Source organism: Leucopleurus acutus (assembly GCF_964270905.1).
Source record: "Leucopleurus acutus genome assembly, chromosome: 1".
NCBI classification, from domain to species: Eukaryota; Metazoa; Chordata; class Mammalia; order Artiodactyla; family Delphinidae; genus Leucopleurus; species Leucopleurus acutus.
Window position 1 is genome coordinate 31,755,278 of NC_139142.1, and position 15,227 is coordinate 31,770,504.

The 15,227-nt window shown below is 47.0% G+C and overlaps 1 protein-coding gene across 3 annotated transcripts in view; it reads right to left on the reverse strand.

Moving 5' to 3' along the window:
- Positions 1-15,227, reverse strand: part of SMOC1 (SPARC related modular calcium binding 1) — a 152,376-nt gene that overhangs the window by 40,783 nt on the left and 96,366 nt on the right. For all 3 annotated transcript variants that reach the window (XM_082838285.1, XM_082838287.1, XM_082838286.1), the window contains exons 4-5: positions 14,792-14,891; positions 12,635-12,682 (exon numbers count right to left, since the gene is read on the reverse strand). In XM_082838285.1, coding sequence (XP_082694411.1) covers positions 12,635-12,682; positions 14,792-14,891 — 148 coding nt within the window. The remainder of the gene's footprint in view (positions 1-12,634; positions 12,683-14,791; positions 14,892-15,227) is intronic.

A 15,227-nucleotide genomic window follows, 5' to 3' on the forward strand; every position in this document is an offset into this window, starting at 1 on the left:
CAATGTAAGACCCAACTCCCGCAGCGGCCAGGGTGATCCTGACCTATCCGACAATCACCCGCAGACGTGAGACGTGGCAGGAGGAGAGGAGTAATGAGGCTGAACATCTTATTTGCCTCAAACTGGGATCCAGAAGAGCCACCTTTTGATGCCAAACTGTGTACGTTTGATCTGGAAGTCATTGAGGGAGAAGAAACACAGAGCAGAGCCACACAGTGTCATTTTTAAAAATGGCATCACTTCCCTGACTCTATTAACACCTCTTTCCATTGAATTCAGTGAACCACTGAATGAAGTTTTTTGGCAGCTGCAATGCACATTTGGTTGCTGCTGCCGGATGCAGAGTTCACAGTCTAAATAGACCTGCACAGTGTGCTCAGCCCCTCCACACAGGGTGGCTTCATGTCAGGAGTCTTAAAGGGAACAAAGGGAAAGCGAGAAATCAAACATTCTCAGAGGGACGGCGATGACAAGCCAAGTGAAAAATGGCTTATGAGATATTTTAATATTCAATTAAGATCCCCCCGTACTCCAAGAGCCGTATCTCCCTCTGGAGCAGGACGACAGAAAATACTCTGTTTACTTCTCCCATCATCCACACGAGAGTCTGGGACTGCCCATCTGGTCCAGCAATCAGTAAAGAAATCTGCTGCTCAAGGAGAGGAAGGAGGGTTTCCAGTCTCCCCGGGGAAGTCGAGGACCTCCACAATTGCCCAGATGCAGGCCCAGAAGCCCACATAGCATGAAGCCACGTGCAGGGAGTGAATCTTCCTGCAGGGTAGGGTCACCGAGGGTGAAGACATACAGCTGCACTGCCACCGTGGAGGCCCTAGCTGGAAATCTTTATGAAGTGAGAAGAGACAAAGTGCCCTGCTGCCAGGAGAGCCACGTGTGAAATCCAGCATGCCCCAAGGATGGGCAGCAAAGCCAAAGCCAATAGGACCCTCTGACCATCATCTCCGGGCACCCGGGCACCTGGCATCCAACCCAGCAAACAAGCGCACCCTTCTACCAAACACAGGTCCAAGGCCTGGGTCCAAGGTCCACATCAGGCCTGCTTCCTGGCAAGCCCTGGGGCAACACCAGGACCTACACTGGGCCCGGGGGAGAGAGAAAAGCTTCCGCATGCGCCCCTGGCCTCCCGGTCTCCAGTGGGGTCACAGTGCAGATACCGGCTTTGCAACCAACTGAGTTGGGTAACCTGAACCCCTCACTTTTCTTCTCTGGGCAGCGATATCCTCTTCTAAAAGTGAAGGATGGCTGCACTCCTAGCCTCAGGACACTGGGTAGCTGTAAAAGACTCTAAAGGCCTCTTAAAGAAGGTATTAAATCATCGAGTGTTAAATCATCTTATCCAACTGCTTGCTTTTAAAACTGGATTTGTAGAATTAAAATTCTATAAAGTTTTAAAAATAAAAAGTAAAGTAAACCTTACAGCTCAATAAGAAGACAAACAGCCTGATTTTAAAATGGGTAAAATATTTTAATAGACATTTCAAAGACGCACGGACAGCTACTAAATACATGAAAAGATGCTCAATATCATTAGCTGTTAGGAAACCACAAATTAAAACCACAGTGAGATACCACCACATACCTACTAGAATGGCTAAAATTTTTTAAATAGACACTATCAAGAGACAAGGATGTGGAGAAACTCAAACCCTCATTCCTTGCTGATGGGAATGTAAAACTGGGTAGCCATGATGGAAAAGAGTCTGGCAAATTCTTTAAAAAGTTAAACACAAACTTACCATTCAATCCAGAAATTCCACTCCTGGGAATCTATCTAAGAAAAATAAAGACATATCCACCCAAAGACATGTATACAAATACTGAGAGCAGCATGATTCGTAATACCCTTGAACTGGAAATAATCCAAATGTTTGTCTACTGGTGAAGAGATAACCAAATTGTGATATACCCATACAATGGAATATTACTTAGCAATTAAAAGGAATGAATTACTGATATGTGTAATAATATAGCTGAACTTCAAAAACATTTTACTAAATGAAAGAAGCCATGTGCAAATACTACATAGTGTTTGATTCCATTCATATGAAATGCCTAGTAAAGATAAATCTATAGAGACAGAAAGCAGATACATGGTTGCCTGGAGGAGGGAGTGGGGTATAACTATAAATGGGTACAAAGTTTCTTTGGGGGTGATGGAAACGTTCTCTGGTAATGACCGCACGTCTCTATAACGGTACCAAATTCATTAACTTGTACATTTACAATGGGTAAATTTTATGGTATGTGATTATACCTTAATAAAGTTTTTAAAACAAAGCGGGGATGGAGTACCAAAGTCATCACAGGTAAATCGTCAGGTGGCAGTAGCCAGATTATCTGAACAATCTTTAATTTGGGGGGAGACTCTCCTGTATATCTTAAAGAAAACTGTATCTGAATCTCAATTTACATGAGTGCATATGATGATTTCATGTGTGTGTATATTTAATCTTGGTGATTCTTTTAGACCTCAAATAGTAAGACTTTCTTTCTCTTTGATACCATAATACTCTTTCAGACCGAGAAGAACATAGAATACTGAAAAAACCCGATTCAAAGATGACCATTTCTTTCACAGGGAGAAAAAAAGTAAATTAGGAAACATTAAAAAAAAAAAAGGCAAATCTGAGAGAATTTCTCAAGGATGATGTCAAGATCAACAATAATAAGTGTTACCACATTTTGCAACACTCAGAGTTTCTGGCAGGTGGCTTTCTATTCTCACCGCCGGCCAGGGCAGAGGAAGTCGCCAGGCAGATAAAAAGAGATTGAGTTTCAGCGCAAGAAAGTGATTTGCTCAAGGCTCCAGAGGCAGTGAGCAAGCGGCGCTGGAAACCACCCAGGCCCAGAGCGGGGCATCTGGCCGCACGAGATCCCCCAGCCCCCAACCACGCCTCTCCTTGCAGGTGCAGCCCCAGAAAGCCGCAGCCCCCGCACGGGCTCTTCGAGCCTATCCAGACAGTGGGTTTGTGTGACAGCACAATTCTTTGCCCTGCGAGAAGGCCTGGCCCACGCACAGACAGCTGGAAGTCACTTCGACCCCTGATGACACCGTTCAAAGCCTCCTCTGTTTGGCTTTTTGATTCCTGATTGACATTCGCTGGCGAGTGGAGATAAATGCGGGGCTGAGGACAATGTTGACCGGCTCTGACTATTCTCAGGGAAAGACTTTTCAGAATAACAAACAAAACAAAACAAAACCCCCAAAACATTGGTGTGCTTATGGGACTGAATAGAGCCCAAGAGGTCCAAGGAAGCAGGGCCGGGCCTTTCAAGGGGCTGGCAAGTCCATTGAGGAGTTAATTGTTTGGGTGTACAATGAGTTTATTCTGACCACATACAAAGAGCTTTCTCTTCCAGGTCCTTCAAAAGCAAATGTGTCAAAGGGGCCAGAGGAGGAATCTGTATTAATGGCATCTCTTGGGGTCTCTGAGACTGAGGAACATTGGAGAATGACAGAAAAAGAAACCACCACCCCCGTCCTGAGACTCGGAAGGTCTCTCAATGATCCCAAGTCCCCTTTAATTCTTGGGCTCTGCCCAAACCATGTCCATCACCGGCCACCCTCCCTCTGGTATTCATTTAGGCTGCCATTGGCCGTCTTTTACCAAGACATGGAGATACGCTTCAGCCTGGTAGAAGTGCTGGAAGGTTCTTGCTTTTGAAGGGACCACATTTATGCCAGAGCCACATCCCCCTCAGTATGCGACTCAGGGACCCAGTGTGAAAGTCAAGATGACTTATTCTGGGCCTCACAGGGAGACAGTGGTGCCTGTTTGCAAAAATGTCCCTTAAGAACCTGGCCTGAATCATACCAGGAGGAGGATGGAATGTTAGTTAACCTCAACCTTTCCTGAGATGCATGTCCCATGACCAGCGAGGCTCAGAAATATACTGTGAGCTGTCTTGATCCTGACCTTGGAGAACACAAGTTATCTGGGTACTTCGGGTCCTTTCCAGAGCAAGAGATGAATCTTTTACATTCCATCTACCCACTTGCACACTCCTTCCCGAAAAAAGCTTAAAGCTGTCTTTTTGCAAGCAGTTGCCCACGCCGTCAAGCTCCACATTTTCTTGTGTAAGAATGGAAACAAGAGGCTGGTGAAAAAGGTAGACCAGAGATGGAAGAAGGGGGCGTGGTGACAAAGCGGAGAAGTAGGGGAGAGGTGGCACTGGCAGCAGCAGACTTGGTTCAGGGCTGGGTTCACCCAGAGATGGGGCTAATTTTTTAAAAACTCTTTATTTTGAAATGATTATACAAATGATTTTGCAACAGGTAGCTGCAAACAAAGAGGCCCCATGTACCCTTCACCCAGTGTCCCCCAGTGATACGGATAACATCATAATAGTACAATATCAGAATCAGGAAATTGATATTGGTATAATCCAGGGACCTTATGCACATTCCACCAGTTTTTGCATGTACTTATTTGTCTGTGGGTGGGTGGGTGGGTGGTGTGTCGTTCTATGCGATTCTATCCATGTGCAGATTCATGCAACCACCACCACCATCAAAATATAGAACTAGCCCATCACTACAAAGATCTCCCAAGTGCTACCCTTTTATAATCACACTTCCTCTCCTCCACCCCGTCTTTCACCCCTGGCAACCACTAATCCTTTCTCCATCTCTATAATTTTGTCATTTCTGCAATGTTATATAAATGGAATCATGCAGTATACAACCTTTGGAGGTCGGACTTTTTCACTTTGCATAATGCCCTTGAAATCCACCCAGTTGTTGCTGCATGTGTCAATGGTGTGTTCCCTTTCATTACCGAGTAGTATTCCATGGTATGGGCGCACCTCAGTTTGTTTCACCCATTGAAGGACATTTGGGTTGTTTCCACCCTTGGCCATTACAGATAAAGCTGCTGTGACTATCTGTGTACAGGTTTTTGTGTGGACATAAGTTTTCATTTCTCTGGAATAAGTGCTCAGGAGTGCAATGGCTAGAGTATATGGTAAGCATATGTTTTGTCGTTTAGTTTTTTAAGAAACTTCCAAAGTATTTTTCGGAGTGGCTGTATCATATTACATTCTTACCAACAATGTATGAAAGATCCAGTTCGTCTGCAGCCTCATTAACATTTGGTATTGTCATTATTTTTATTTTAGCTCTTCTAACAGGTGTGTAGTGATATCTTATCATGGTCTTAATTTGCACTTAAAAACTTTTTTTGTTGAAGTATAGTGATTTACAATATCATGTAAGTTTCAGGTGTACAGCACAATTCAGTTTTTTATATATGTATACATGTGTGTACATATATATATATATATATATATATATATATATATATATTCTTTCTCAGATTCTTTTCCCTTATAGGTTATTACATCATATTGGGTATAGTTCCCTGTGCTATATAGTAGGCCCTTGTTGGTTAATTTGCACTTTCTTATAGCTGATGATGTTGAACAACTTTTTGTGTATTTATTTGCCCTCTGCACATGTGCTTTGGTGAGATGCCTATTCATTTATTTTGCCATGTTTAAATTAAATTGTTTTTCAGCTGTTAAGTTTTTTAGCATTCTCTGTATCTTCCACACACGTCCTATGTCAGATAGGTGGTTTGTAAGTATTTTCTCCCAGTCTGTAGTTTTTTAATTCTCTTAACAAGATCTTTTCAAGAGCAAGTTTTTAATTTTGATTAAGTCCAATTTATCAATTTTTAAAATTTTTGCATCACGTGTTTGACGTTCTCAGACACCCAAGCTCAAGGTTCACCTAGCTGTAAGTTCTGAAGATTTTCTCCTATGTTTTCTTCTAAAAGTTTTAATAGCTTTAGATTTTACATTTAAGTCCAAGATCCACTTTGAGTTGGTTTGTGTATAAGGTGTGGGATTTAGGGAAGGTCTCGGGGAGTCGTTTTTGTTTTGGTCTGTGGAAGCCCAATTGCTACAGCACCATTTGTTGAAAGGACTATCCTTCCTCTGCTGAATTTCTTTTGCACCTTTGTCAAAAATCTGTTTGCCATGCTTGTGTAGGCCTACTTCTGGGTTCTCTTTTCTGTTCCGTTGATCTCTAGGTCAATAGGACAGTGAAAATACTCTGTATGATACTATAATGGTGGATATCACTACACATGTGTCTGTTCCCACAGAGTGTACAACACCCAGAGTGAATCCTAATATAAACTGTGAACTTTGGGTTATAATGATGTGTCAATTTAGGTTGATCAGTTGTAACAAATGTACTCACTCTGGGGGCGGATATTGATGGTGAGGGAGGCTGCACATGTGTGGCAGCAGGGGGTATATGGAAAATTTCTGTACCTTCTTCTTAAATTTAAAACTAAGTCATTAAAAAACAAAAAGAAATAAAATTAACATTGAAAAAGCTGTGGAGTCACCACATTTGTTCAGATGATCAAACGGAAGCATGGATTGAAAATTCATAAAGGGTCATGAAGGGAATAAAACACTAAAGATCTCCTGGTTTAAAAAAAATCACATAGAGTGATTCCTCCCACTTTCTTTTTCTTTTTGAAAATTGTTTTAGCTCCTCTAGTTCCATTGCCTTTCCACATCAATTTTAGAATAAACAGCCCTTGAAACTCATGGCTTTCTTTCAACGGGTGCAACAGGACCGAAGAGTGACAATTCCTCGGCCTTGACCACAGGAGCTACGTGGCGCTTAGAGCTGGAGAAGTAGTTCGGATGTGGCCGTGAGGCCTGTCCACCCACAGGCTGCAATCGCTGGCTCCCTCCAGCTTGCTGGGCCACAGCTGGAAGTGAACTCATTCATCCAAGGAACAGTGAGCAAATGGACATACTCTCAGTGGCCTGCCAAGCTCTGGGCTGTCTCACCTGGACTTTGGGGGCACCACAAAGGTACCAGGCATAGGAATCAAGAACTTGCCGGTGGGCCACGCTCATCCCAGGCAGCCTCCTCAAGGGTCTTTCCTTAGAGGCTCTGGCCGTGGGAGCTGCCGACCAGGGCGTTTGCAGGCGCCACCTGCCTTCCCTCCCCTGCTTCCAAGCATCCCAGCCTCTAGAGGTCTGTGCCCCTCTGGGAGGCTTCACCTCCACCCAAAGATACCCTCTACAAGAAGAGGCTAGGAACCATTAGAATGTGAGCTCCACGGGGCAAGGGCTCTTATCGTTTCACTTGTCACTGGATCCTCAGTAACTACCAAAGCTGGCACTTAGTAAGGTCTCAATGAAAATGTGTTGAATGAAAGAATAAAAGAGCAAGTACGAAAACACTAATGGTTACTAACAACGCCAGGGACTCATTAGAATCCATGGCTAGAAGGCTTTTCCAGATCACTAAACCCCATCTCCTCTCTAGTCCTTGGAAATCAGGATACGGCAAGGATCCACACCCTTCGTTTAGCATCCTCCATGCATAAACTTTCTTTTGGAGACCACAGAATAGGGGCTGAGATGGAGGGCGGGGGGATGCGTAGACGGAGCCCTGCTGGGGCAGTAATTAAGCGTGGGTAAAGGGAGATATGGTACATGCATGAACACTCAAGCACCCTCGCACACACTCCTTCTACAACCCATCTCTTCAAAGCTGATACAGTGATAAGCCAGGCTTGGTCCAGGGTGGCTCAGACGCCAGAAAGCAGCAGTAACGTGCATGCAGAGAGGAAAAGAGCCACCTCTCATGGGCATGGAGCTGCTCAGGCACAGTTTGTAGTAGGCACGTATCAGAATGAATGCTTCTCCACGGGGAATTCCCATGTGAGCCGAGGCCAACCCACAGAGGTCATTAGCTGCCCAGCTCCATTCAAATCCAGCCCAGAAGCAGCCGCATAGCACAGGGAGATCAGCTCGGTGCTTTGTGACCACCTAGAGGGGTGGGATAGGGAGGGTGGGAGGGAGGAAGACGCAAGAGGGAAGAGATACGGGGATCTATGTATATGTATAGCTGATTCACTTTGTTATACAGCAGAAACCAACACAGCATTGTAAAGCAATTATATCCAATAAAGATGTCAAATATATATATATATATATATATATATATATATATATATATATATATATATATAAATTAAAAAAAAAGAAAGAAAATAAATCCAGCCCAGGCTGGTAGGTAATGGACTTGAGCTATCTGATGGCAAGGCTGACAGATCAGTTCTGGATCCAGCCTCCCCCTCTTTGCTGGGGGAAGAGAAAAAAGAGGTAGCTGGGAAGAGGTTAAATTCACGTGAACAGGGGTGATGCTCCACGCCTGGAATGCTCTGAGATAGCCAGGCTTGCACACCTCAGCCAGGCTTGAGGCAATGAAGTAAACCTCCTTCAGGTGTGCTTAACCACCATGAGGGTGGAGGCTAGAGGCTGCTTGGTCCTCTTCATCTGGGAGACCCACCGTCCACCATCCCTGCCCTAAGCACCTCCCTCAGCCCTGAGTGAGAGTGCCGCTAGCTCCGTCCCTTGAGTGACAAAGGTCTCCACGTTGGCACCAACCTGTAGACCAGACGTCAGGAGAGATTCTAAAAACTGAGACCCAGAGAGGGACCTTGGAGAAATAACTGTGACTCACTCTTGACTTGGAACACAGACTACGGAGTAGCCAGTGGGGGAATAAAAGAAGTTTCAGCAAATTAAAGGTAGGCTGGATTTTGGAAGTGTCGCTTCTCTCCAAGATTGGTTTGACAAACACTGAAGCCCACGCAGAAAGCGTAAGCAGTTTGCTATTGTTTTTATTCTTCTCTCATTTTCCTTACACTGCTTGCTCGCTCCCAGACCTCCAAGAAGCAGGAAAAGAGAAAATTGCAGAAAACTCCCAGTAACCCTAAATTTTCATTTGCCACCTGTTGAAGCATCACCCTGGGATCTATAAGGTCCTGGGCGCTCGGGAGAAAAAGTTCCCAGAGAACTGCCGGAAATCATTGCCCCAGCGCTCTCCCGCTATTCTCCCATTTAATCATTCTTCACCCGCCCCACCGACACCCCACTGGAGGCTGAGAACTTCCATTCCACACCTCCTACGTAATGAAGCTCAGGACCCGTCCCTGACTTTGTGTTTGGTTATCCTGGAAACCCCCCAACTCACCCACATTTGTTAGCATCAAGACCGCTAAAAGAGGCACCTCAGGAAAATCCACAAGCCTTGGGGGGCCAGGAAAAGCTTCTCAGGGTAAAACCACCATCTCTAAACATATTTTGCTTCCCATCCACTTTCCTGCTTCAATGGAAACCCAAAATTCCTTTCTGTCTCTCAACTTCTGCAGCTTTCGACTGTTTTAGCAGCAGATCGTCAGAGCTCAAGGGGCTGCTGGGGGTCCTTTCCTCTCTTCTGATACTCCTCTGTAGCGTCAATAAAACACATGTGGATGCACGTGTGCCCTCCACCCCCCAAAACACACACATACTCCTTCCATCTCTCTCCAAGGGCGAGGATCGACGGAGAAGGGAGGGGCAGCAGGATGGGAGTGCCCCAGATCAATGGATATTTGAAACTCAAACACATGGCCCGGGACCTACCCTGCATGTGTTAATTACCACACATGTGCCCATAAAGGAGTCTGTGAAACACAAGGGGCCCAAAGAACAGAGCGAGGCAAGGACATTCCAAGGGATTAAGTAAATAGTCTGAAGTTCTGACCCTCCTCCCCTCCCGGAGCACATGCATCTGGGTAAGATAACCGGACCTCCCTCCCTCCGTCCCCCACTTCTCCCCTCAGGCCCACACCTGTGGACCCAGGAGCAGGAGCGACCCAGACCTCCTTGCGAGCCAGACGGCTGTGACCTGCTACCGCCCGGCCTCTCTCCCTCTCCCCTGCCTCCCGCTATCTCCCTGGGCCTCTTCCCCCAGCCTCCTCCCGCTCTGCCTTTCTCCTTTTTCTCCTCCTCTCCTTTGGAGGACTGATTCCTGGCTGGCAACCAGACCCTCCATCGCACAATACGCCTTTTCATTCCTCCCCGGTGGAGAGAACTGATCCCTCCAAGCCCCATCCGTGGAACATGTTCAAAAAGGCAAGAGGGTGGGGAAAGAAGGAGCTGGGTCCGTTCCTCCCCCCCCACCAACCCCCCAACACACACACCCAGACCCCCGGCCTCGCCCCCTTTCTGGCCATCCTCCGGGCCTAGCATCCTTCTGGGCAGGTCTTGGGCTGCAAGCTCCGGCTCCAGGGAGATGCCTTCTAGGAGACCCCACATGTGGGCATGAGCTCAGACAACGGCCCTTTGTGTCCTCCCACCTGCTGCCCTCCGGAGCACATTCCATTCTTAAGCGGCAGCTGAAAAAGGGACCTCGGCGGGGCCGACACAGGATATTATAAATGCCCTCTCGCACCCTGTTCCCATTCAAACCCCAGCTTCCTGGACAGGTGTGGCTTCAGGTGGCCCTTCCTACAGGTGGCCCGAACCTGCTTTTCACTGCACTGCCCATGGCAGACAAACAGAAGAGATTCAACACCTCTGTGGACCCTCTGAAGTAGAAGGAAAGAGAGGCCACCGGGCGGAAGTCAAGTGTCCAGGGGCGAGTCAGCCCTAGCATCTCCCCCACCCCTCTGCCAGCCCTTTGCACCAAAAAGGAGGCCTGCACACAACCACCTAGGAGGGAGGAACCCACCGGGGTAAGGGAGCAAAGAGCTAGAAACTGCTGGAAACTTATCCCCCTGACACGAGGCTTCAGACTCTACCCCGCTGTTCCCTGCATCATCCTTGGAGGAATTGGATTCCCCCGCCTTCTTCCAACTGGATCAGCAAGAGCCCGCCGTGACCACAGGTCTGGTTCTTACTGTTATCCACAGGGTACAAAGCCACAACCAACTGGAAAGGACAAGCGGGGAAGTACTTCTCCGTGCAGTTGAAGAACCAAAATCCTCTGGTTGGCCCTTCTTGCTGCAGGTGCCTCATTCAGCATCGTGCACTCCGTTCCCTTTGGTGGGGAAAGTCTGGGTGGTCCGTTTTGCACGATTGCTCTTTTTTTCCCTACCACCAGGACCTCATGCCCAGGAATAAAGGCTATGCTCCTGAAGACTTCAGTTGCAACAAGCAAAACTGAAGGCAGCTCCCTTTTCCAACCCCAATAAATTACAGGCAGACACACCACTCACAGTGTTGATGATTTCAGATCTTTGCAGAAAGAAACGTTCACCCCCTCTCCTCCCTTCCCTCCTGGGAGGGAACTACCAGCACTTGGGGCTGTCTCCCCCTGTGCTTGGAAGGACCTGGAAAGGTGCTTGCTCCCTTCCTCCACCCACTTACTCGTTCCTGCTCGCTGGAAGGGGAGCAGCCCATCGGGCCGCTTGGTCCGTGGTTTCTAGTGGGTGGTGGTATCACCAAGCTCCACTTCCATGTCTTCTTGGAGGGACAGCATGCAGCGACAGCATGTTCTCCAGAGTCTCGGCTCCTGCGTTCAGGCAGTGGGACTCTGCCCCCTGTTCTGGTCCCCAAGGAATAAGCACTTGGGGCAAGACCCAAGGCTTGGCCTTGGTCTCCCTGTGACCGCGGTGGAGGATAAGCCTGTACATCCCACACTGATCCTTGCGTGCCCAGCTCTCCACATGGGTTCTTACGAGCCTGAAGTGCCCAAGGCCCCGATTCAGGTGGGAGGGCTCAAACTCAGTCGACACCTCCGGTCTGAGTTTCACCCGAGGACACAAAATGGGGCTTCTGAAGTGCTTGCATGGACAATAAAACTGATACCTGTTTTCCATGCAACTACCAGTGTGTATGCTGTCCTAGAAGTAAGAAGCGGTGAAGCCTAGTGTCAGCACACTGGAAAGTATGGTCAGCACATCCCAAGGACCTATTCCTCATGTCGGCTGGTCCGCTAAACAGCGCTCGGACAAATGCCCTAGTCGGGCCAGCTGCACAATTTGTAGGGCCAGTGCCAAGTGAAAATGCAAAGCCTTTTGTTCAAAAAGCAGGGAAAAAGGTGCCACAAAAGACACTAAGATATCAAGCCTTATCCTCTCTTCCACATTCTCTCTCCTGACTTGTCCCGATGTTTCTTAATTTGCTATTTAGCGTTGTTCTAGGTAATGAGAAATGAAAATTCTAAGCGTACTATGGAAGCCCTGTAGCCTGCATCACAAGAGCCCTCTGCCAACGAGGCTGCAGCAGGTAGGCATAGTACACGTGTCTCTTCTGCTCACACACACACTTCTTTGTCCCACTGGACTACACTTACAAAACCCAAGTTCAAAGGAAAATAATTAAGAATTTCAAGATAACAGCTGCATAAGGCACCTGCCCATGAAGCATCTAGTCTTAGTGCAAAGAATCTGCATGTGCCGGGACAATTATCAAGGAAAATCAAGGAGGAGAAAATGTTCAGATGGGTTTCCAAAATAAAAGAGTCAGGGCAGACTTGGGCATCCCTGCCTTCGTTGTGCTTTTCTGTTTAATGCTGGCTACACTGGTAGCTTATTGACTGAACTTCCCAGGAACCAAGAGTCTCAGGGTCCCAGCCAGCTCTGTGCACTGCACTTGCTCAGCTCTCTCAGAAATTCTGGGAGCTTGGTCCCCACCGCCGTACGAGCCTTACTTACCTCCGGGCTTCTGGGAGGAAACACAGAATAAGAATGGGAATTTTCTGCAGGGCACTTTTAGCTTTCACCCCAGGCTCCTTCCATCTTGTCTAAGAATGCCTGCCTGGACTGGCTTTAGAAGCAAACATTCAGATAAAGCGTGAAACTCCACTCACCTTTCCTTCCTGAGTTACCCTGGCTCACGGGCTTATCGGTGACTGAACCTTGGGTGAGAGGGGAAACAAAAACACAGACATTCAGAATGCGTCGCGATTGGTTTCTTTCAAAGAGTTGGTAAAGCCTGATGTTACGAGCATGTGGTTATGTATATATATATATTGTATACACATCTAGGAACATTATATACAAAGTGAGTACATACACACATGCGACTGGCGTTTGTTTAACATCAATGTCACTGATATCACAGCACTGTTGAGATGAACAATGATTTCCAGGCTCCCTGGCAATAGTCTTGACCAGATTTTTACAAAATTCCACAACCACATAACTCCTTTGTTGAACATTCCATGGACTGCCCCTCACCTCCACTTCCCACCAACTCCATGTTCTGAGCCCTATCCAGCCAGGGGGGCCAACGGCAAAGAAAACCCCTCTCACTGCAAATGCAATGACTGACATCCCTTGCTGGTTAGGGCAGGAAATCGGCGATTTTCCATCTGCATTAAGTAGAAAATTGTTGGCCCAATTGTAATGAATGGGCCAAAATAGTCTGGGGCATGGAAACAATTTTCTAGATGCAGCGTGTTCCTCAAGGAGGGGGCAGTCTGGGGGGCTGGCCAAACGCTTTGCCCTGCACGTGCGTGGATGCCCTGTGCCGCCATCCGACGGTCCTGACCCTGTTGCACCTGCCTGTCCCATGACACCCAACCCCGCACATGCGGGGCACAGCCAGCCGAGGCACACCAGGGCGTCTGTGGAAGTCCCCGCGACAAAAGAGGAGAAACACATCGCAATCCGCATCCAACCCCTTCTCCGTATACTAGCTTTGTGCGAATTCAATTATATTGCCCTGCATGACTTGTTTCTAGCACATTTGTTTGCTTTAAATGAAACTTTCCAGGTCATTTGCAAGGAGGCCTCGTTCCTCCCCCTCCCCACACCAAGCTCAATTAAGGTTTCCAGTTTCCATGTAAACCACAAATAAAGTAAACTTTCCCTTTTGGCCTGCACATTTTGGTTTCCTAATGTAGATACTTACTGCCCTTTCCACTCACTTTTCCCCTTATATAGCAGGGCTGGTTGAAAAATGAATAAATTTGGGGAAAAAAAGGAAAACGTTAGGACAGCAGGACTGCCTTTGGAATTTCCCAGAGGTTTTAGAATAATGTTTTATACTTTGCTTGCACTTAAAAATTAAAAATAAGTAAATAAATAAAATCTCATATACACAGATTACAGAGAAATAGGAAGCAGCTGGTGGATGGGACAGGCTTTTTTTGTTAACGTGGGCTGAGCTGCATAGTGAATTAAGGGAGTGTCTTGAAGTCCCTTCCCATCTGAATGGAAGTGGGAAGTGGGAAGCTTGCCTAAATCCGTAAGGCACAATCCCACAAAACTGACCGAAGAACAGAATTTCTCTATGCCTATAAAGTTGGAAATAAAAAGGACTTAATTTTTCCTATGGACACCCAGAGGGTTGTTATAAAGCAGTGGTTCCCTAACTTGTCTCATCATGAGAACCACCTGAGAAGCTTCCTAAACATGTGGACTCCAAGTCTCCATGACCACTGGATCCGAACACGGAAGGAGAAGCCTCCACATCTTGGTTCTTTTTGAATTCCCTAGGCACTGCCGATGACAGCCAGATTTGAGGGCCGCGGTTAGGAATGTTTTCCATCACCATACATTATATTGTTCAGGGGTTGCAAACATATGGCAACGTAGACCACCACTCTCCTCTCCTGCACCCGTGAAAGACATCCCTAATTGGTTGTCACAGCCTTTGATGTTGAACTCCAACGCAGTCTTGAAATTTATCTCAATAAAGTGTGCACCCAGGGCCACTACCAACCAAGAGCACACAAGGTACATACTTATATGCCATGCTCTCCAGAGGTTATGGCCGATGCTTGAGAAAAGAGCACTGAACCAGAAACTTAAACTCAAAATAAATACATACACACAGACATACACTGACCCTATCACTCAGCTGACAACAGAGCAAGCATGTTTGGGTAGACTCCTCCCTGACCTGGAAGAGGGCTCATAACCACCACCAATCTTTCAAAAGTGCACCCACAAGATTCAGGAGATCATCCAAGGGGTCCCTCTCCCACCCTTTTCTTTCTTCCCGCCCTTCCCTACGGTACCTGAACATACAGGAGTTTTATTCTGCACAGAAGAGCCACTGATGGGCTTCCCATCTGGGGTGACACACCAGCAGTACCCCGTGTAAGTGTGGCACTGCACCTGTTCGGGGAAGTGGGAAGGGGAAAAGAACCGTAAGTCTTGGGTCACAGCATCCACAATCACCTCCCACCTCCTTCAAAGCATCCCCAGCATAGCGGAGAACTCCTTCTACCTCTCACCCAGCATCCCTCCCCTGAGTGTCCCTAGAAGCCCGGCCAGACAACGTTGATTACATTTTCTGTGTGACCCCCCCAGGAGCAACCATAGCAATTTACTGTTTCCTTACGACATTTAATGCTTAATCTCTTATACCGTACTCGGATACGTCCGCTGTGTATTCCATCCATTTGTAAAAAATTGATTGGTGAACTAATTTGGCAAGTACAAGTTGGAATG